This window comes from Rhinolophus hipposideros (assembly GCF_964194185.1).
Source record: "Rhinolophus hipposideros genome assembly, chromosome: 4".
NCBI classification, from domain to species: Eukaryota; Metazoa; Chordata; class Mammalia; order Chiroptera; family Rhinolophidae; genus Rhinolophus; species Rhinolophus hipposideros.
The window spans coordinates 19052740-19075602 of NC_138050.1; the positions used below are offsets into that span (position 1 = coordinate 19052740).

Genomic DNA, 22863 nt, shown 5'->3' on the forward strand with positions numbered 1-22863 from the left:
CTTGTGGTTGAGAGCCCACTGGCCCATGTGGGAATAAAACTGGCAGCCTTCAGAGTTAGGAGCATCGAGCTCCAACCGCCTGAGCCACCGGGCCGGTCCCCTATATCATTTTTTATATAGCAGTTAACACCAGTTGAAATTATTGATACATGTATTACTAGTCTCTTGCTTCTAGAATATAAGCCCCACAAGGTCAGGGGTTGTGTCTGGCTTGTTTACTACAGTGTCCCTTTCACCTATTACAGAATTTGGCATATACTAGTTGCTCAATTAAATAACTGCTGACTGAAGGAATGAGTATAGCCAATCCTGCCACTTATGCTTTGTATTCTCTTCTGTAACTTAGAAAACTGATGGTCATTCTTCTCGTTTATCTTTCTTTCTCAACTGGATTTCCCACACCAACTTCCCCATATCACCCTTTAGTGACTACGCTGCCCTCCTCCCCTTCAGAGCAAATTAAAACCCTAAGAAACGACGAGTAATTAGATTCACTGTCTTCATATTGTGCCCCTGCACCTCAGTTCTTCCTGGTTTCCACTCGCTTTACTGCAGTGATACAGATCTTAGGTACCAGTGACCTCCACATCACTCACCCCAAGGACACTTCCTGTTCCTACTTCACTTGACCTCTCAACAGCATCATTGGGCACTGAAATCTTTTCCGTTTTCTAAGAAAGCACAGGGCTTTCTTCCCGCCTCCCTGGCCATACGTTGTTTCCTTTGCAACCTCATTCTCCACGTGCCCGTGGAGAGTTGGAACTCCACAGCACTGTCCTAAACACTGTTCTCACTGTTCTCCAGCGCTGGGTCCAAGCAGTCTCCTCCTCACCGCCTATGTTAATAACCATCCAAAACAGGCAGAGGATTCAAATGTCTAGCCTGGACCTCTCCTTTGAGCCCCAGACCAGTATTTCTAACTGCCCTACTGGACAGTCATTTCAATGTCTCAACTCAACACAACCAAACTGCACTTATCACCCTCTACTCTGAGTGTCTTCCAGTGTTCCCTGTCTTGTTACTTCAATTTATTGGTTACTGCAATCCAGAAACCTAGAAATCATCCTGATACTTTCCTCTCCCCAAACTCCAGATTGAAGGCATTGCCAACTCCTATTTTAGCAGCCAAGTATCTCTTGATAAGAGATACTTGAGCATCTCTTGCCTCAATGCTTTACTCACTAATGTAATCTCTACCCCAAGTACATTTCCTGTCCTTACCTTACCAGCCAGTGATTTTTTAGTAAACACAATTCTTCCATCATCGCTCGTTTAATGATTTACCATTGCTCTTAGATACCAAAATCCTTTACGTGACTTACCAGGTTATGGGGTCTGGCCCCTACCTATCTCTTTCGCCCCTCCCCTGCCCCTAGTAATCCTTCTCTCCATTATCTTTGCTCTAGTTTTATTTGCTGTCTTTCACTTCCTTGAGCTCCTACATGACCTTTGCATGGACTGTCTCCTCTGCCAGAAAGCATTTCCAGTGAATCTGCCCAATTAACTCCTGCTTTTTCTTCACTCTCATCAGCTGTGTAATTCTGGGAGCACGAACTTCTCTCTGCCTGATAACAGGAACTGATCTTCGCTTATCAGAGGTGTCGAGAGGACTGAGTGGGTACTTTTAAGCGCTGGTGGCTGGCATTTAATATGGGCTGCAATGCCAGCCCGATGACCTGCCTCCTAGGCCAGTTCCTTCTCTTTTATTTCATTGTACCTCTTTTTTCTAACATTTGTCATAACTTTTACTGTTATTCCTGTGTGTGTGTGTGTGTGTGTGTGTGTGTGTGTGTGTGTGAAGTGTCTCACACCCTAGCACACCTGGCATGGGACACAGTGCTCAAAAAATACTTGAATGGTTCTAAAGGATTAGTCAAAATTCTTATTTCGAAAAGTCTGATGACATGGAATGGAGACAATCGATAAAAGAATCTGATGTTATTATGAAGAAAAGAGCTGAAATCAATGACATTTATAAATTCTTATCGTTAGGTTTGAAAGTATAAATGCCTAACTACTGAGTCCGAGGGCAGACAACAAAGACAGCTGAGGCTGTTACTTGATCACAAATCTCATTATGATGAAGCTGGTAAAGTAACTGAAACAATCTTCTCCACATTAATAGAATTAAGTGTCCAAATAATGGAATGTTCCCACTGTACCCAGAAACTATAGTCCCATCACACTTTATTCTTGGGGTCCTTGGAATGCATGAAACTGACAGGAACCAGGTCCAGGAACAACTTTATAATCAGATGGCTGAAAAGCACAGGTATTAACGCTGAGGAGGGAACTGATAAAAACCGGTTTCTTCTGTTCTCTGGGAATGAATGACAAAATGTCTACTCTGAATCTAGAATAGTTAATTTATAATGATGGTCATTTAAGAGCGGTAACTTTTGTTCAATATTAAAACGTGGCAACAACTAACGGTATTCAACCGAGTACAACAGGCTTGCCTGGAGTGACGCCTCATCATTTGTTTCTCCAACTCTTCTGATCCTTACTCCCGCAGGAATCTTTTCAAAAAATGGCCTGCCTCAAAAATCTGATTTTATCTTTAAAATGTTATGCAAAATGTGTCCTTTACTCTATAACACTTAGGCTTGTATGACCATAAAACTGTTTTACTTACAATTAAATAAAACGGCTGTCCTGTGAGTCTTGTGTCTTCATACATTACTTGGCACAAGGCCCCACTTATCTTTGGGAACCACAGTTTGAAAAAACAAAATTACTCAAGAAGGTAGATGGCCATCTGTTAGGGAAGGGAAGAGGGATATTGGAGAAGAAATTCCCTGCAAGGACCACATGCTTTGTAGTGTGGCTCAGCCATAGTTCCCTTACTTTTAATCATTTTTCACAAACTTGTAAGTTTCCGGAAAGGGCCAATCTCTCACGAGACTTCAAATAAGTGTTTTTCAAAGTATGCTGTGCTTTTTCTGGTCCAACCCCAGCTTTCCCAGAGAACTTAAAGATTTTTAATTAAATATATCTGAAAAACACCGGTCTGGGACAATGTTAAGAAGATTGTGGGCAATCAACACGTTTGATTGCTTCACATGCGTTTGTTTTTTAGCCACAGGATAAAATTTAAGAGGGTGACCAGTTACTCCATATTCCCATTTCTACCCTAAGTCCTTTGCAATAGATGGGGCTCAGTACTACCAGGAGTTCCCACAGATGGATGATTTGGGAAATGTGGTTAGATCTGGCTCTGATTTCTCTTGAAACTGAGAATGAAGAAAAGGCATTTTTGTCTCCTCTTTTTATCTTCTGCAGGAAGATAAAAAGCCTGGGACTGTTCACACAACAAAAAGGCATGGCTTAGGCTGTCTCATTTGAATGAAGTTTTCTACAGGAATTGGTTTCTGCGAATGGTTCACACCAGAGACAATTTTGGCCCCAGGGGACACTTGGCAATGCCTGGAGATATTTTTGGTTGTCACCACTGGGGATTGGAGAGGAGCTACCCATATCTAGTGGGTGGAACCTAAGGATGCTGCTAAACATCCTACAATCACAGGCAGCCCCCACAACAAACAATTATCCCGTCTAAAATGTCAATGTTGCACGGTGTGAGACACCCTCAGTTAGGCCAAAGTTCATTGAGGGATTTCATGGGCAAATAAAAAGGCTAAAGATGTGAGTATGTTGCATTCTCATCCCTTCTCACAAAGACTTTCTCTTGATATATTACCGAGTCCCATCTCTATATATCTATCTATATCCATATATATCCCCCTGTATATGTAGAACTTTTTGAGAACCATTCTACCACTGTTATTCAGCTATCTAACGAAGTACATTTACATGGAGAGTTCCTTTTTAGACAAATGAAAGGTGGGTTACATAGCACACTCCTTGAACTATGTGCCTTAAGACTTACAGCTTAATGTGCAGAAATTATACTATACTCCCTTTCTCCACATAGATCTAATTAAAATCCCCCAGTTCGACGAGGGTTTAAAAAATTCATAATCATCACTGTGAGACAACTGACATTCGTGAATGTTCACCTGCAGCAATTAAGTAATTAATCCCCTGACAAGAACAACCCTTCTGAAGGAAATTATGGCAAGATTCTATAGCGGTACTACCATCACATTTATTTACGTACACACTGATTTCTTTCAGAAATAGTTTGAAGTGGCATTATACAAAAGTAAAAATATTTGTATACACAAAAGTTCAGCTGTTCCTTTGTTCTTTAAATTGATCCAAAATTTCATTTAAAGCTACAACCTCTATTGGGTTAAAAATTTCAGGTTTACTTCAATTACTATCTTCCATAGTTACTTATTGTTAAGGGTTACACAGGCCTTAAAATAGTCTGATTTTTGTTTGTTCATGAAAGTCATAATCACACTATTCTCAAATGACCTTTCTCTAAATTACGATATTTAAACCTGAGGGATGTGGAGAGAATGCCATGTGACAAAGAAAGCACAGACTGGAGCAATGCAGTTATGAGCTGAGAAATGCCAAGGATGGCCGGCAACCACCAGAAGCCAGGAAGAGACAAGGAAGGATCCTCCCCAGGAGCCTTCGTAGAGAGCCTATCCCAGCCATGACCTTGACTTCAGACTTCTAGCCTCCAGAACTGTGCAACAATAAGCTTCTACTATTTTAAGCCACCTGGTTTGTGGTACTTTGTTATGGCAGCTTAGGAAATTAATAAAAATTTTGGTACTTATTTGTTACAAAATACTCTTAAATCTAGAATTGTTACTGGTCATGTTTGTTATAGTGAAAGGAGATAGTAAAATACAATGAAAGAGTAATTCATGATTCACCCCATGGTGGTTCACGTTTAAAAAATAATTCCAAACTTAAATTTAACCACGTAGAAAACAAAAGTAGGAAATTAAGATTATTATAGAAATAAGTTCTTCAATGTTTTATCGTATTTGATAGCAGCTTTTTTTATTGGTTACAAAACCTAAGCCCATATACAAAATTAGGAACACATTTAGATGCCTCTTTTGAAAGAACGTTTTAGTTTTTTTTAACCGAGTTTAAAAAAAAAATAAAAACAATGCAATTTTTCAACACTGTTTCGAAAACTTAAAAGTGCAGCAATATACTTAATTTCCTTTATCTACGAAATGGCGCAATTCCAATTCCAAACTGATAAGGTCACAACAAATTGAATCAAGCAAATGCACACATACGTCTGCACGACTTGATGCTAATGTTCACTTATGTTAGTTTGCGCTTAAAACACAAGAGGAAATGGGAATCTACACAATAGAGGCCCAATTTAATCTCAATGTGTGCAAAATTTAAAAGGTAACTGTCAGTAAGTATGGAGAGTCCAGAAGAAACTAAACTGGAAGGGGTACAATTCACAATATCAAGAAGATTTGGACATTAAGGGTTTCACCGAAGTTTGTGACCTTAATTACCTTTGATTTTGTTATCCCTACTTTTAGCGAACACCACACAGTTTCAAAAATTTAGACTACAGTGTCTGAACAGGATGCAGTTACCATATGAAGCTTTAACTCAAAATCTGGATAAAGAAAAAAAGGCACAATGAACTTCAACTCAATTTTATGTGCACAAGAGTTGAAAAATCTGAGCCACCTTAAAGAGAAATTGATTCTAAAATTTATAAAACCTATAAATAATCAGAGGCCAAACCACTATATTAAAACAGATTCTCTAGCAAGTAAAAATCTTGCAGTTTAAACACACGCTTGTATCCACTTTAGATACAAGACAAAACTCACTCTTTAAAGTGGCTCCACCTTGGCAGATACATATAGTTGTAATGAATGCACACCTGCTATGTGCTGTTTATCAGTGAAAACACCCCAGCTGATTCACAAAGCTCTGATGGCATCATCTGTCTCATCTTCATCACAGTAAATATACCCCCATCGGATAACTACATTAGTTTAGGTTTTCTCTCTCTTCACACCAATGCATTGGAAAATTATACCCAGTAAACAATAGCAATAAAACCATTTCTGTGACAGCACAAATTATTCAGTTTAAAAAATTTCAAATTCATATTCTTTCATTAACAACAGGGCCAGACAACTTACCAAAAGCAGTGACTTTACATAGTAATCCCAGATTTTGCAGTACTTAAAGATCACCGCAAATCAGGTTTATGTTAAATAACTGCAGATTATTTCCTCTATACAGATCCTTGTCTGAATCTTTTAATACGTGAATATGCTTTTAAGTAAGATCTGAATTAACTTCCCCAATACTCAAAGAATGAAGTTTTATGACACTTCTAGATAGTTGCTGGTTTGTTGCCAACCACATTTATCAAAAGCACTGGTTACTAAGTAAAAAATATTTTAAGACTGAATTACAGTAAACATGAAAGCTCCACAGTTTAAACCCAATATAAACCAGCCATATCCAATTATCAATTTAAAACGAAAAATATTAACTCCTGAAAGCTAAAAGCAAGATTTTCTTTTTTAATATCACCAATGGGTACTTTAGACCTTTGTGTTTTTTGTTTTGTTTTTTGATTATTTTCTTTAAAGTCAGGGACTCTTGCTTTCAACTTAAACAGAAGTTCAAGTCCATAACAGGTTGCAGCTCAGGTAAAATACCATGCACAGCATTTGATTACTTCAAAACAGCAGGAACACACAGGCTGAAGTGAGTGGTCAAATAGGGCTTGCTGTTCTCAAAAATTAGGTATAATGGCGAAAGCATTACCATCCATAGCTAAAGTTCTTCCTCCAACCCTGGCTTCTGAGGCAGATAATAAACATATCAATTACTGGTAGATGAAGTACAGTTTTTTTAAAACTTATCTGTTTAATCAATAACCAAGTTTCTTTTTTTAAGTTACTTTTTTTGTGTCAGTTCCACCAATGAAAATCATTTGGCTTGTACTTTAAAATCTATTTTTCCACATAAAGAATATGAAAATATGTTTGTGGAGGACAATGATGGAGGCTCAGATCAGGCTGCACCTCTTTAAAGTCTTCCAACGTGTATATACATCATACCAAAGTGTCTTGATCCACAGCGCACCATTTTCCAAAGGAATATCAAGTGGGCAGCTGACACGCCACCATTACGGAATATTCTAAACTGGAGATTGCAGTTGTCAGCGTGTGGCACCAGGGCACAGGGAATAATAGGGAGTTGAGATTGTTAAGGAGAATTCTAAAACAGTTTAGGAAATCATGCATATGCATTTACAGTCCATGTGATAGTGACTTTTGGCAACTGCAAAGTGACTGAGACATGGCTTGCTTTAGAAGCATCAAAACGAAGAGGCATTTGTGTTTTGGAGCCTTTTGTTGTTGTTCTTGTCATTTGGTAGCCATCTGGTGGTGCTTCAGATTGAATGTGGGAAAGATGCTGCACTCAACTGAACTCAAAAATTAAATTCTTTTGTTTGAAGGTTGGCTGTCGGGTCAAAATTGTAAGTACCTCCTTGTGTTGCTTCAGGAATGAGGTTAGGGTCTTCATCGATCTATAAAAAGCAAGAAAAAAAATCCTTATTACGTTAAGATACTATACATTATGGTATAAGCCGAATTGATTTACTGCTTAGGATAGAATTCTGTATGAATATTTTAATCACTTAAAATACGCAGTAAATAAATAATGTAGAAACTTAAAAATTTAAAACTGAACACACGTTTAAAAATCGCCCCATTCTTAAGTTCCTGTATCTTCAGATTTATTTTACCTATTTGAACATATATCATTTCTATAATTACTATTTCTTCCCATTTAAGAGATTACAAATGCAACCAGAACTGTTTTTTACAATTTTACCTATAATAAAATTTCAGACATAGTATTTAGGAAAGTTGATTGGTGGAAAGCAATCATTTTTTTTTTAAATTCAGTTTTATAAATAACTGGAAAAATGCCATCTCAAGTGTATCTGATAGAAATACACAGTATGAACTTAAGTCATATTAATTATAAAAGGAAAAGTTCTTAGTAAATTTACATATGTATAGGTTTTAATGCACATGTGGACACACTGTATTTTAATATATACTTACATCATCACCAGAGAAATACTGATCTATGATTTCAAATGCTAATTTATATATGTCTTCATTTTCATGTTGCTGTAAGACTTCAATTTTCTCCAAACCTGATAAAAATAATCAAAATAATTAAGCAGATATAATCAAAACTGTGCTCATTTTAATCATGAAAAATCCTAAAGAACTCAGAATACCCTCCCATTGCCCCCCAAAGATGACAGTTTGTCTAAAAACCAGATAAAAAACCTGAGTTGCTCTGGATGGAGGACCAGTGTCCCACTAATTTCTTCCTCTTTAGGAGCCCTGGTCTCTAGGGCAGGCAGTTTTAAAAACACCTAAACACTCCATTTGGCAGGTGAGGACGCTGTGGCACACAGATATAAAGAGATTGATTTCGGGTGTGTGGCAAGTTGGTGAGACCTGGAACCGAGATCTTCCCAGGCTGCTTTAATATAATCATACTGTCCCATAGTCATGTTTTTTATCTTGCTCTGTTTCCCAAGTGTTATCACTTTTATATAACTAGAAAATGCATTTTTAGAAACTTAATGATTAATTGATATACACAAAAAATAAAGCTTTAAATTTTGAACTAATTTGAAAAAATGAATAGGGGGCTTAAGTCTTATGGCCACAGTGAACTTGGGCAATACTTTTTCAGAACAGTAACTGTACAATACCTTCATTTATATTCCCAATATATTTACTCTACGTAGCAGATGCATTAGTCTGTAAATGTAAATCCCTAATAATAAATATTCTTCCTTGAAATGTCTTTTTAGATAGGTCATTTTGAAATAGTTGCATTGTTTTCTTTATATAGTAATATACAAATCAGAAAAATGGGAAAATAGGTGTCAAAGATAATGCATGTACTGTATAAAATTATAAAGTACTAAGTAAACATGCATCTTAAGTATTACTCCCATAGACAGAAGTAACTATATTGATAAAAAACTGAAGAGTAACAATTCTACAGCTCAAACTTTCTGGGTTAGTTTGTTCTGAACCAGGTTGCAGGTGAAATGCTAATTTCAAATTATCTTAAAAAGTAAAACATCTTAAAACTAGAATGAGCAGTGAATTAATAATACAAAAATCTGCATTTCAATTAGACTTTTGTAACTACTTCTATGACCATTAACAAGACTTCTTAACATCTCTAGGATAATTCCTTCTTGCTATTAAGAAAATATTTCCAACAGTATGGAGGTATCTCAGGAATCTGAAAATGGAACTACCCTATGATCCAGTAATTCCACTCCTAGGCATCTACCCGGAGAAATCCAAAACTCCAATTCAAAAATCTGTATGCACTCCTATGTTTATTGCAGCACTTTACACAATAGCCAAGATATGGAAACAACCAAAATGCCCATCGGTAGATGACTGGATTAAGAAGCTGTGGTACATTTATACAATGGAGTATTACGCAGCCATAAAGAAGAAAGAAATCTTATCATTTGCAGCAACATGGATGGATCTAGAGAACATTATGTTAAGTGAAATAAGTCAGAAAGAGAAAGACAAGTACCATATGATCTCACTTATATATGGAATCTAAAGAAAAGACTATGTGAATGAACTAATCAGAGTCAGTTTTGGGGACGCAGAGAAAAAACCGAGAGTGGTTAGATGGGTGTGTGGGAGGGGGTTGGGGATAAGGGGAAAGGTGAAGGGATTTGGAAGCAGCTGGTAACCACAAGATGGCCTCAGGGTTTTTCTTTTGAAAATTAATTTGGGGAAGGTATTCTATAATGTTGTAAAGATTTTGTTGGGTATCCGATGGACATGCGTCCTATTTGGGAGACCACCTCAGGGATACTGTGGATACCTGATCATGGCATTGTACATCAGAAGCTAAACATTAATGAATGCCAACTATAATTTTATATATATAATGTGATGGTTCAGGGTGAGGTCGGAGGGATAGTGGATGGGGGGAGGGGGGTTCACAGTATGAGGGATATAAATGATGAACGTCTAAGTATTACCTTGTTTTGTACACCTGAAACTAATAAATAAATTAATTAATAAAAAAAAAAAAAAGAAAATATTTCCAGTCTGAATACTCTATGATGCAACTGCATTTGTTTTCTCTTAAAAAAATAAACTGGGTAGTATAATCATACGTATTGGTCAACAAAGTGTATAAAATAAAACATGATATTAGGATAAATTAATAAGGTTTGGGCAATTTAGTACATACTGAAAAGGTACCTTTAAAAACAAAATTTTAAAATATATGCTTCAGATGTGTTACTAGAGAAATAAAGATAAAATATTTCAAATCACAATACTTTCTCATTAACATTTCAAAGTAATTTCTGTAGTATACTAACTTTAGCATGCAGTTCTGGCAATCTTAAGACTGAAACAAAATATCTAGAGACTCCAAAATCATTAAACTTTTCGAATAATATGGAATAGTATTTCACAAAGTAAGGCCCACAGAATCGCCTGATAATAAGCATAACATGAAAAAAGGTGTTTCACTGTCGAGGAGTTTGAGAAATGTTAGATTAAACAAAGCTTATAAGTTTCTCTACTGTACTAGTTCTCAGAGCTTTAAATTTGCTCTCATGTACTGTGCCTTCAAGAGAAGTATCTGTGTTTTCTAAAAAGCAATGTGAATCTCTAGAAGGGCTATGGAGTGACCTTCACAACCAGTTTTTTCAAAGTATGGACTACTGTTTCCCAGGAAAATCTTGGAATGCTAACATAGTGAATAAAGAACAGCAACAAACTTTGATGATGTAACAGTAATGTATCCTAACAGTTTTGTAATTAGTTGTCTTTTAAGGAACTAATGTTTCAGAGTTCCTATGCTCAACTATTTTTCTTCAGTGAATCCACCCTTACCTCCACATTCTTCTATTATTTCAGCTATTGTGCTTGCTTCATCACCAGCCATTATCAGAATGTTTTTCAGACCATCTAGAACCACCTGAACAACTTGAGAATCTTTTACTGACAGTAAATTACAGAATGGTGGTATTACGTTCTGCTGTACAAGGTACTCAACCTAGACAAAAAAAAAAAAAAAAGAATAATTATATTTATATAATTATCTTTTTCCCCCAAAAGAACACTGTACAGGGCTTATAAACAACCAGTAATTCCTAATCAGAAGAGAGCCATATGCTTTCCAATATTAACAATTATAACAGTTAATTTTTCCAAACTCACTTGATCTTTTCTGCCACTTATTGTTAAGTTGCTAATTGCCCAAGCAGCTTCTTTTTGTGTTCCAAAGTCTCCCTGAAGGTTACAAAAGAAATGACAAAATGAATTCTTTATTCGTAAAGTCTTGGTTATACTATATTAACACACATGATAAATTCACAATATGACTGACCTTAGCGAGCTGATGAATAATCATAGGGATTAATCCAGCATCTATTACAGCTTGAACTTGCTGCTGGTTGCCTGCTGTTATGTTAGAAAGGAACCATACTGCTTCCTATAATTGAACAAAATATGGGACACTTTTATTTGAAAAATTATGTCTTTAATGTGTTTGTATTTTTAATTTAATGTAGTTTATACAAATAATAACAAAGTCACCTGAGTTGCATTAAGGGGAAAGCATCTAAAAAGTGATTAGGTTATACAGAATCTCCCATTTTTAAACAAGTTATAAGGAAACTTCTATTCACAATATTTGGGGTCCATTAACCTAGCATTTATCTATTCAATAAAATATATGCCTACTATACGCTAGAAACTTTTAGACAATGGTAATATGACAGTGAATAAAACAGTTGAAAAATCTTTACTCGTGGAGTTTATTAGACTTTTAGTGCAAGAGCTTCCTCTAAAAGACAGATGACAGAAGTAAATTAAAGACTGAATTTCATAGTATTTTGTTAAAACTAATTCTTAGAAAAGTGAGTTGCTTTATCGTAAAAATATTTACTTGCAAGATATATTTAGAAATTAAGCATCTAACTAGTCTAGGATGGGTCTATATAACAAGTCTTATTGCAACCTTAAAGGATTTATAAGTCACGGACAAACATGTTTATCGTAATTTTAGTGTCAACCATGTATCTTCTTCCTCCTCCAAAATTAGGACTTAATTGTAAATCTATTCTGCTAGCACTTGTGGTAAGATGTTAATAATTGGTGAATCGGTGCTTTGAGTATATGAATGTTCACTTTAGTATTCTTGCAAATTTCTTGTAAGTTTGAAAATTTTCAAACTAAAATGTTGAGGGAATAAAACCAAGTTGGTAACTTCCACCTCCAGGTCCCATGATGGTCCCAAGATGCAAATAATACAAACGTTTAAGGTGAAAAACTTCTGAAGCTACCAACTACTTGCTGAAGCTGAGTGGGTATTCTACATGAACTCTTTCTCTTTACCCCATGATACCTTAACTGAGAGCATATTGGATTACAGGCCAGAACTTCTCCATATCTACCACTTCTATCCAGCTTCTTCACTTCTCAGCTCTGTTTCCAATTATGGAATACATTTAGCTAAAAAAAAAAATCGCCTATATTATTGAAATTTCTACAGTAAAAATAACTGGCCCAGAGTCTAAAATACCATGGCTTCTTTCCCTGCACTGGAACAAATATATCTCTAAAATGTGACTTCTGACAACATGCTTTTCTATAAGAATCCAACTGTCAAGTTATAGTCAAACAATGAAATAAATATAGCTATGATCAATTCTGCTGGTTTGGGGGATGGTGACATTTCAGGCAGCTAAAATTTCATTAAACTAAATGCAAATCAAAATCATGAAGTACATACTGTTCCCCAATAAAAGTCCTGTTTCCCTTCCTCAATAAAATCTTTAAAAACAACAACAACAACAACAAAAACACCATGAGACACAGCTTCACAACTATTAGGGTGGCTATAATAATTTTTAAAAAGGAATCGGAACCCTTATCATTCACTGCTTGTGGGAATGTAAAATGGTGCAGCCACTATGAAAAACACAGTTTGGTGGTTCCTCAAAAAGCTAAACATAGAATTATCACATGACCTGGCAATTTTACTCCTAGATATATACGCAAAGGAACTGAAAGCACGAACTAACACACACACTTGTACGCCAATGTTCATAGCAGCACATTAGCCAAAAGGTAGAAAGAATCCAAGTGTCCAGCAACGGCTGAATGGACAAATAAAACATGGCATACATGTACAATGGAATATTCTTCAGCCATAAAAATGATGTCCTGATACATGCTCCAACATGGATGAACCCGGAAACGTTAGCAACACGAAATAAGCCAGATACAAAAAGGCTTAAGTACATATTTAACAATTAATAGTAAGTTTGTATCTCAAGCTTGAAATCTTGAAAAAGACAATTTTTAAAATCTTTAATTCAGGTACTACATCTTTAGGTTTAATCTCATTTTGTAGGGAGATTAGATTATGATCTATTTGTTTACAAAAGATACCAGCCATCTAATGAGAGATTTTGTATGTACTCTCATCTAGTGGCTACTAATTTGGTAATTGTTGCTACTTCTCAATCTATTTAAATAAAAACATTGGTAAGTGTAAAAATAATTTTTATTCTTTGATGATCAGGGCAGCACTGTAACAAGCAATTAAAAACTGAAAGAAATAATCAGAGATGATTTGAAATAATTCTCATCTTAACTGCAGTGATTTTGAAGAAAATCACAATCAAATATAAACGGAAACAAGGGGACAGTTAAAAATGAGATATACAAAGAGAAAGAAAGACACCGATGAAGACATTACGTGCCTTACCTTATTTATCTTCTCCTTTGGGTGTGACAAGAGATTTGGGAAGTGGGACAGGACATCACAGTTGAGAACAACCTGGGTCTGCTCATCGGTGCCAGTCACTATGTTGCCAACTGCTCTGAGTGCTGCAGTCTGCGGTGGGGATACAATGTTTTCTATACATTTATTTGTTTATGATAAAACTGATTCTATATTTTTGATGATCCTGAGAAAATGTACATATGGAAGGGGTGCATTCTTACACAAAACAAAGTGTTATGCAGAACTGAGAAGCAATTTGAAATTTAAACAATTCTTGTGAAAAATGGAACTAAAATAAAAAATGTAAAGGTCCATTTTTAATAGCTATTTTTATCTATTACTAAACTGGCACCTCAGAAAGATTTTAATAAAGGCCTGGAATGAGCCCACATTGCCACCTAGAAAGTCACCTTGGCAGAAGTGGGATAAACAGATCTATCAGCCATGTACCCCTAACGAGAGTGAGGAGAAACTGGAGCGAGGAGGAGGAAATGCAGTTAGGATGCTACTGCAATTAACTGGGGGAAAGGAAGCGAGTCTTGAGCTAAATGAGTGGCTCTAGATACCTAAGGAGGAGACAGACTAGAAGCTGTGCAATCAGAATTGACAGAATTTTGTAATGGAGGAGAAATGAAAGGAGGAATCAAGGTTTCCAGCACGGAATATGCTGTGCACTGATACGGGAGATAGGAAGAGCAGGTTTGTGGGAGAAGATGGTGCACATCATTTTTGTCTTGTTGAAATAACAATGGAATGCTTGAAGGAGTTTTCATAGGCTATGTCTAAGGGCTCAAGGACAGTTGGCTGCATGAGCCTGAAACTCAGCAAAGAATCAGGGTGAGATCAAGATTTAGAAATCAACAAACTCAGGTTCAGTAAAACAGCAGGAGACATAAGGAAGATAGGTACATACAGACAGAATTGAAGCCTAGATGTTCAAGTTAACGGGTTATAGCAAACACAATTTTATACAAGAAAAAAAATTTTGAAAATACTTACTTGAACTTTCACTTCCTGGTGGCTCAGAAGGGGTACAAGAAATGGCACAACCCCCGAATCAATAACCATCTGTATCTGCTCATTACCTCCATCTGTCAGGTATGACAGAGCCCAAACAGTATCTACAAGGATCTACAGGAAATAAAAAGAATGACCAATGTATCTATTTGTTTGAGTGCTTAAAATACTAACACACCTCAGGGGTGGCGACATAAAAAGTAATTAAATTCGATGTTTTGGTTTGGTTGCTTACCTGATAAATCTATTAAGTAGTAGGTAACTCTCAATGCCTACCTCAGATCACTCTTCACAAAAATGACACAGAAGTCTGGGACAACTTCTACTTCAACTTCTGCGTTTATATATCAAATAGATGAATTTAAAAATGGCAGAAAAGTAATTCTCTCTGCCCCCACAAACTGAATACCTAATAATAATCACAAGGAAACACTTCACATACAGAATGAGACCAATATATCATGCTGCCTTAAGCCTAGAAGAGAACAAAAAAGATCATCTCTCTATACTAGTGGTTTTCAAACATATTTAGTAATATAATTAACTTTTCAGATAATTAAAGTAAACAGATAAAAGAAATGACTTGGCATTTTAGCTTCACTTGGAAAAATTATTTGCAAAGCTCTTGAAAAATGTGCCTATTTGAAGAGCACAGAGTATAAACCATGCCTTATACCCATCTAATTCTGAAAAGAAAAAAAAAATTATGCTCAGATTTGTTGATTCATTCAAAGTCAAAGAGCTTATAAGTAGCTTCCTTGGTGTCTTCACAGAGGAATGTAAACAAAGGTCTCATCTCATCTGAAATCCAGAGATGTTTCTTTTTAGAGCTATCCAAATTAAAGACATTCTGTTGCGTTAAAATAATAGCAGCTATGTATTCAAATCTCTCCACATATCCTTCAAAAAAGTATATAAATGAAGAGCAAATAAAGCCGCATACAGACCACACCTACAGCATTACTAAGAGTCAGAGAACTACAAATTTCAAACTCTTCTAACAAGAGAAAAACTTAAATTCTAGCTTTTGTCTGGATCTCCTGTCCCAAGCTTGTGTGAAACTTCAGAGAAGAGGATGGGGGTGAAAGGCTTAAAGGTAACATCCTAATAAAACTATTCCACATTAGGGAGACAGACCCATGTGGCCCAAAAAGTCTACAATATTTTCTGTGTCCTTTACAGAAAAATTTGCTGACACCTTTACTAGACAATGAGCTGCATTCAACTAAGAGATGACTGAGGAAATACTTCATTGGAGATCAAAGACTAATACAAATGTGGGGATAAGAGTGGAAGAATAATTTATAAATATTATTTGTTCTGGAAAAATAGAGATACTGCAACTTCAAAAATGGGAGGACAGAAGCTATGCCTGAGAGCTGAACCCATCTCCCATCCCAACCTAGAACGACAGATGTGTGTATGGGCAAAGCCTGCCTATTACACAGTCTGGCAGTAACAGGTAACAAGATTGAAATGGAAGTCAGAATCTCTTAACACAACAGCCAAAATGTATAGGCTACAACTGAAAATAACTCCTCATACCACGAACTAGGATCATCTTAACTCAAAAGGGAAAAGACAGATAACAGATGCCAACACCGAAATGACATAGATACTGGAATTATCTGACAAGGATTTTACAGTAATAATCATAAAAATACTTCAGTGAGCAATTATGAACATGTCTGAAACAAAAGAGAGTGTCAAAAAAGAAACAGAAGACATAAAGAACCAAATGGAAAATTTTAAACTGAAAAATTCAGTAACCAAAATTTAAAACTCAGTGGGAGAACTCAAAAGTAAAATGGAGAGAGGCAAAAAAGATCAACTAACTCAAAGATAGAGCAATACAAATCATGCAATCTAAATGAGAGAAAAACAAAACAAAAAAAAGTGCAAAGAAATGAACAGAGCTTCAGAGACTTGTAGGACAATAATGAAAGAATTAACATTTGTGCCAACAGTCCCAGAAGGAGAGGTGGAGCTGAAAAAAATATTTGAAGAAATAATGGCAGAAAAATCTTCCTAATTTAACAAGAGACATAAACCCTCCAGATTAAAGAATGGTAGGATAAAGCCAGAGAAAAGCTCATCAACTGTTGTACAGGTTAAGACATAGGAGCCAAAGAATACCATTTAAAGCTGTCCAACCAGAGACATAGTAACAAAGGAAAGGGAATTATAAAAAATGTAAGTAAAAAGGTAACATTAGAACAAAGCCAAATCTTCCTAAATACCAAAAGAAATTTAAAAAGAGAAAAGCACACTAAGTAGAAAATAAAACACACAAATCATTATACAAAATAATATGACAAAGTTAAAACAAAACATAAAAATATCAAACAATGTGAATGGACTTAACTCACCTATAACAAGAAAAAGATTTTTATATTGGCTCCAAAAAACAAAACCCACTCTATGCTGTATACAAGAGGCACAACTAAAAGCAATTCAGAAAGGCTAAAAATAAAGGGATGAGCAAAGGTCCACCAAGTAAATGACAAGAAAACAGACTGCAATTCTGTTAGACAAGTAGAATTTAGGCTAATAGCATTACAAATAACAAAGAAGGCTATTTATAAAGCTAAATCTCACAATTTACAACAAAGATATAACAGTTATAAACATCTGTTTACCAAATAACTCTGCAAACATCATACAATGCAGAAACTAAAAAGACACAAGAAAAAACATAAAATATACGAATAATAGACATTCACACACTACTGTTAATATTAGGGAAGTAGGAAAAAAATGAGGACATAGATCTTATAAATATACAGGCATACCTTTTTTTGTTATGCTTTGCAGATATTGCTATTGACCCAAGGAAGAAGATACCTATCAAGAAGGGCTCCTGGTAGTTAACTGGGCTCAAATTTAAAAACAGAGCCTAGCAGCTGTTTCTAAACAGGGGCCTCTCACACAAGCCATGCCTCAGGCAGAAGCCTGCACTCAACTGCCTGGCTGCACTGTGTTCCTGTGGTCCCAGCCAGCACTTATAAAGGAACTCCTGGAATTGTACTTCAACCAAAAGGAATGAGACTTTTCCCATCCAATCAGAGTCAATAGCTATATCTTCATTAGCATCTTCACCTGACCAATCAGAGTAGGTCCATTCTGACCAGTCTGGATAGTGCTCTTTGGACCAATTAAACTGTGAGAATTTGGAGTCCTCATTTGCATGAGGATGGACCAACCTAAGGCAGGGACTCCTCTCTATCTAAGTCGGCTCCCCTCTTGATCAAGGAGTGCACTTTCCATGAGAACTGAGGGCCGTTTCCCCGGTTGGTGAAGGTGTCTTGCTGGAGCAGAGCAGAACTGTCTAGCAGGAGGGGGGCCTCGCCCAAAGCAAGCCGCATCGCCATGCTATATCACAGTTGAGCTGTTTGCACTGAATAAAGTCACCCTCTTTACCTCATTCCAAATTGGGAGCTGCTGTTGGCGTTGAACTGGCACCAACAACCATCGGTTGACATAGCACTCAACACGAGGTTCTGAAGCAACGGCCTGTAATGCCGGCCTGAAACTAATGCATCTGCCGCCTCCACAAACCCCTTGGTTTGTGTGGTGGTCTTCCCAGCAGCACCTGAGGGTCTTGAGTAAGTCCTTTCGGATCCAAGCTCTTCCAGGCTTGCAGCTGAGGTCTTGAAGACTTTATTTGGTTTATGTAGAAGACCCTCACCCAGTGACCTCGGTTCATATGTCTGGACCGAGAGGGCCCGTCGATATGATTCAGGTTTGGTATCAAGAGGAGTATCCCTCAGTCAGGTTTGGTACCGGGTGGGTATCCTCCGGGGAAGCTTTCCTGTTTTGCATTTGGCACCTAGAGAGGGTATCCTCCAGTCATGTTTGGTACAGGGGAGGGTATCCTCCAGGTTGGGACTAGGCATTGTCCATAACAAGGTTTGTGGGGATGCCCAAACTAACGGGCACCAGCAGGATGATTTCCTAAGGAGGGGTGCATGTGAGGATGCTCGAGCTTTAGCAGGCACGGGGGTGGGGGTGCGGGAGCGTGGACACAGCCCATAAGGAGTAATGCAAAATGGGTAACCCATGCTCTAAAATTCTCACGATAATCAGCCACCTCCTGGTGGCAGCAGGGGGGGCTTTGGATGACTGCATGTATAAAAATGACCGTCCAGAGAACTGCAATTGGCTAGGCCAACGAGCTGCCGCTGAGCTTCGGAGGGGCAGCCGGATGGCTCAGCTGGTTAGAGCTCAGGCTCTCAACAACAAGGTTGCAACCTTGTCGGTTCAATTCCCACATGGGATGGTGGGTTTGTGCCCCCCACAACTAAAGATTGAAAACAGTGACTGGACTTGGAGCTGAGCTGTGCCCTCCACAAGTAGATTGAAGGACAACTACTTGGAGCTGATGGGCCCTGGAGAAACATACTATCCCCCAATGTTCCCCAATAAAAATTAAAAGAAAAAAAAAACACAAAAACCAATGACATGCAGTTGCCCACTGCCCAGCTGGCTTTGGGGCTAGCCAACCAGGTGGGAAACCAGGATGGTAAGTTTGGAGACTTTAGCATCATTTCAAAAGGCTTAAAAGGGTAGAAAATGCCTCACATTAAGATCCAGCCACTCATATAAAGCCTGATTGGGATGTTAAGGTGATAGAAAACAATTGCATATAGAGAATAAGATGGGTGTTTGATAAAAAAAAGGTATGAGGAATACAAATACATTTTTATTGAATGAAAAGAGAGTATTTTTGTCCTAAAGTGATTGTTTTACAACAAAATAGAAAAAACATAGGACAAAAGCTAAAAGGTTTATGAAAGATTAGATGTCTAGGGAATATCTATGGATGTTAATGATGTTAACCCATGCTTCAGAGACAACTAGAGCTGAATCAAGTTTCAAGTGTACACTTACATATAATCCTTATATGCAGTAAAAGGTAACTGAGTAAGCTTGGGGTACTCACATCCTACACATTCCAAAGAAAGGATTGGTTGTCCATCAGCTCCTTCAGGATAATCTGAACCCTTGTATTATCCTGCCTGGTAACACTGTATACCTGAGGCCTTGGGTCCAGACAGAGAGCTTATGCTAACAATGTGATTTTATAGTGAACACCTCTTTTTGTTTGCCCGGGGCCTTGGGCCATACTCTATCACTCTGACGTCTGGGAGGGGATGGAGATTGAGTCGCTAAGGTTAGTCATGCAGGCTATTCATGCATATGTGACTGATCATCAATAAAATCGCTGGACGCCAAAGTTCAGGAGCTTCTGGCTGGCAATATTGCATATGTGCTGTCACACATGGTTGCTAGGAGAATAAAGCGCTGTCCTTGGAACTCCACTGGGAGAGAACACGGGAAGCTTGCACCTGGTTTCTCCTAAACCCTACCCTGTGCGACTTTTGCCTTTGATTTTAATATGTATCCTTTTCTTTAATAAACCATAAGCAAGAGTGTAACAGCTTTTCAATGATTCCTTCTAGCAAATCACTGAACTTCAGGGTGGTCTCGGGGACCCCAACACATTTATGCCATTCAAGTCTCAGCACATAACCAACCTGCTATGAATGATTAATTTCATTTTGTACCACTAGTAAAATAAGCTAGATTTGTATCAAATGTTAGGCAACACTCAAAATTGTCTAGGCATGTCAAACCATGGATGAACAACTCTGAAAAGGGCAGGAAAACCAAATGTTACTGAATCACAGCAATTGCAAATTAACTTAAAGTAGCAAAATAACTAGAAAGCTAATAAACACAGATTGACTTGAATTGGTCCAGATTTCTTCTCTCATCCTCAGGGTCAATATAAAGTTTTCCTGCTAATGTCACAGAGGCATATTAAAGTCCATAAACCACTTAATTATCTCCATACCCCAACCTAGCTTCTCCAGCATTCACACTAGTCATTGTCTGAAATTAAATCATTCCTGCTGTTTTATACTTTTTCCTGCTGCTATTCTTGTTTTTTGTTGTGTCTTACCTTAAAATCCAACTTAGAAAGCTGGATATTATCCCTGAGTCCCCTTTATTCTCATCACCCAGAACAAAACTAGCAAATTTTATCATCTAAATATTTCTCAAGTCTTATCGTTTTGTTTTTTTTTTTAAAGATTTTATTGGGGAAGGGGAACAGGACTTTATTGGGGAACAGTGTGTACTTCCAGGACTTTTTTCCAAGTCAAGTTGTTGTCCTTTCAATCTTAGTTGTGGAGGGTGCTGTTCAGCTTCATGTTGTTGTCCTTTCAGTCTTAGTTGTGGAGGGCGCAGCTCAGCTCCAGGTCCAGTTGCCGTTTTCTAGTTGCAGGGGGCTCAGCCCACCATCCCTTGCGGGACTTGAGGAGTTGAACTGGCAACCTTGTGGTTGAGAGCCCACTGGCCCACGTGGGAATTGAACCGGCAGCCTTTGGTGTTAGGAGCACGGAGCTCCAACCGCCTGAGCCACCGGGCCAGCCCACAAGTCTTATCGTTTTATTCAAAATGTCTAAGCTCTAGTATTGGTCCTCATTTTCTCTCCCATCCATACCACAAAAACACCACTGATCTATCTTCTCAACTCCAATTTCCCCTAAAATGTATATACCATTTAGTAGTATGAGTTATCAATCCAAAATATAAATTAGATCATTATTCTCTGGCTCTCTATCAGCTACAAAAAAAGGATATACGGCTCTTAAGGTGGTCTACAAGACTCTGCATCATCTAGAATCTGCTAAATTGCTGCCTTTCCCCCCCTACACTTTGTTTCATAATTTATGCTTACATCTCTTTATTTTTAAAACTCTGTTGCAGACTTCCAGTCAAGATGGTGAAGTAGGTCAATGCTGTGCTTGCATCATCTGATGACCACATCAAAATTACAACTAAACTACAGAACAACCATCATTAAGAATTGCCTCAAGTCTAGAAGTCCTACAACTCAGAACATACAGAAAAAGCCACATTAACACTGATAGGAGGAGTGAAGATACAGATTGAGTTGGTCCCACATCCGCGATTGGAGGTTAAAAATTGGGAGGGATGTCTCGGTTATGGAGGACCCCATGAGAAGCAAGGGGTCCCAGCCACATACCAGGCTGTCCAGACCAGGGTTCTACTGCTAAAAACAGAAGTCCCCTCAACTTCTGACTGTGAAAATCAGCAGAGATTGTTGCTGAGTGAGATGAGGGTGGCTGCAGTCCCAGGCACTCCTCTTAAAGGGCCTGTACATGGACTTACTCACTGATGGACTCACTCGCTCTGAGCTCCAGGGCTGGGACAGCAGCTCAAAAAGTGTCAGGGACACATGGGAGGAACTGAATTATCTGAGTACAGGCGAGGGCTGGAGGGGCAGTTTTCTCCCAATAGAAGTGCTGGCAGTAAACATTGTTCCTCTGTTCAGCCCTCCCCCATCCCAGCATGCAGACGCAGACGGATGCCATATTTAGTAAGTTGTCATCAACGTGGCAAAACTATTAGTCTGCCCTGGTGATTCCCTGAGACCCTGCCCTAAACAACCTGCAATCCCACCCAAGACGCTTCCAGTGGCTTTTCCGTGCAAACGGCCTGCCTTGGCTCATGCTGTGGACTTTCCTAACATCTCTGAAAGGTTCACAAACCGCAACAAGCAGCATCTGGCTTGGTGTGCCCCGCACCTCTTACTAAGCAGCCCCAAGCTGGGCACTAGTGGCAGCTGGCCTTGGTTTATAGCTTAGCGTTTCCCAGGCACCTCCAAGCCCAGCGTAAGTAAGACATCTGCAGATTGCTTTGTGGCCGTGCTAGGTGTCCCTGGGCAGGACACAGGCTGCAGCTGAACTTAGCCTGTGGTTGGGCCCCTCACAGGAGGCCCCGGGGCTGGCACACCTTCTGGCCTGATTTGAACCACCCCGGATCAGTACCAAGCCATCTGCACAGATGACAAAACCAAAGGCAGACTGGGCAGGCACCTGAGCCCTACTCCAGCAAATCCTGCTCGGTAGGCTCAGCCCCTACAAAACAGCTCCTCCACTGAAGTTACAGCCAGTCCTTACAACCAATCAGCCTGAAGGTCAGCTCCTCCCACTGATGTGCAAATAGCAACAAAGGCTTGACTACAACAGAAGGGCACACAACCCACATACGGGACACACC

The 22863-nt window shown here is 38.2% G+C and overlaps 1 protein-coding gene across 4 annotated transcripts in view; it reads right to left on the bottom strand.

Annotated features, from left to right (window-relative positions):
- Window positions 1-4087: 4087 nt before the first annotated feature.
- Window positions 4088-22863, bottom strand: part of KPNA3 (karyopherin subunit alpha 3) — a 101567-nt gene continuing 82791 nt past the window's right edge. For all 4 annotated transcript variants that reach the window (XM_081045920.1, XM_081045923.1, XM_081045922.1 and 1 more), the window contains 7 exons: window positions 14755-14886; window positions 13738-13866; window positions 11350-11454; window positions 11181-11252; window positions 10854-11016; window positions 8004-8098; window positions 4088-7459 (listed from right to left, as the gene is read on the bottom strand). In XM_081045920.1, the coding sequence (XP_080902046.1) occupies window positions 7361-7459; window positions 8004-8098; window positions 10854-11016; window positions 11181-11252; window positions 11350-11454; window positions 13738-13866; window positions 14755-14886 (795 nt within the window). In that variant the 3' untranslated portion in view covers window positions 4088-7360. The remainder of the gene's footprint in view (window positions 7460-8003; window positions 8099-10853; window positions 11017-11180; window positions 11253-11349; window positions 11455-13737; window positions 13867-14754; window positions 14887-22863) is intronic.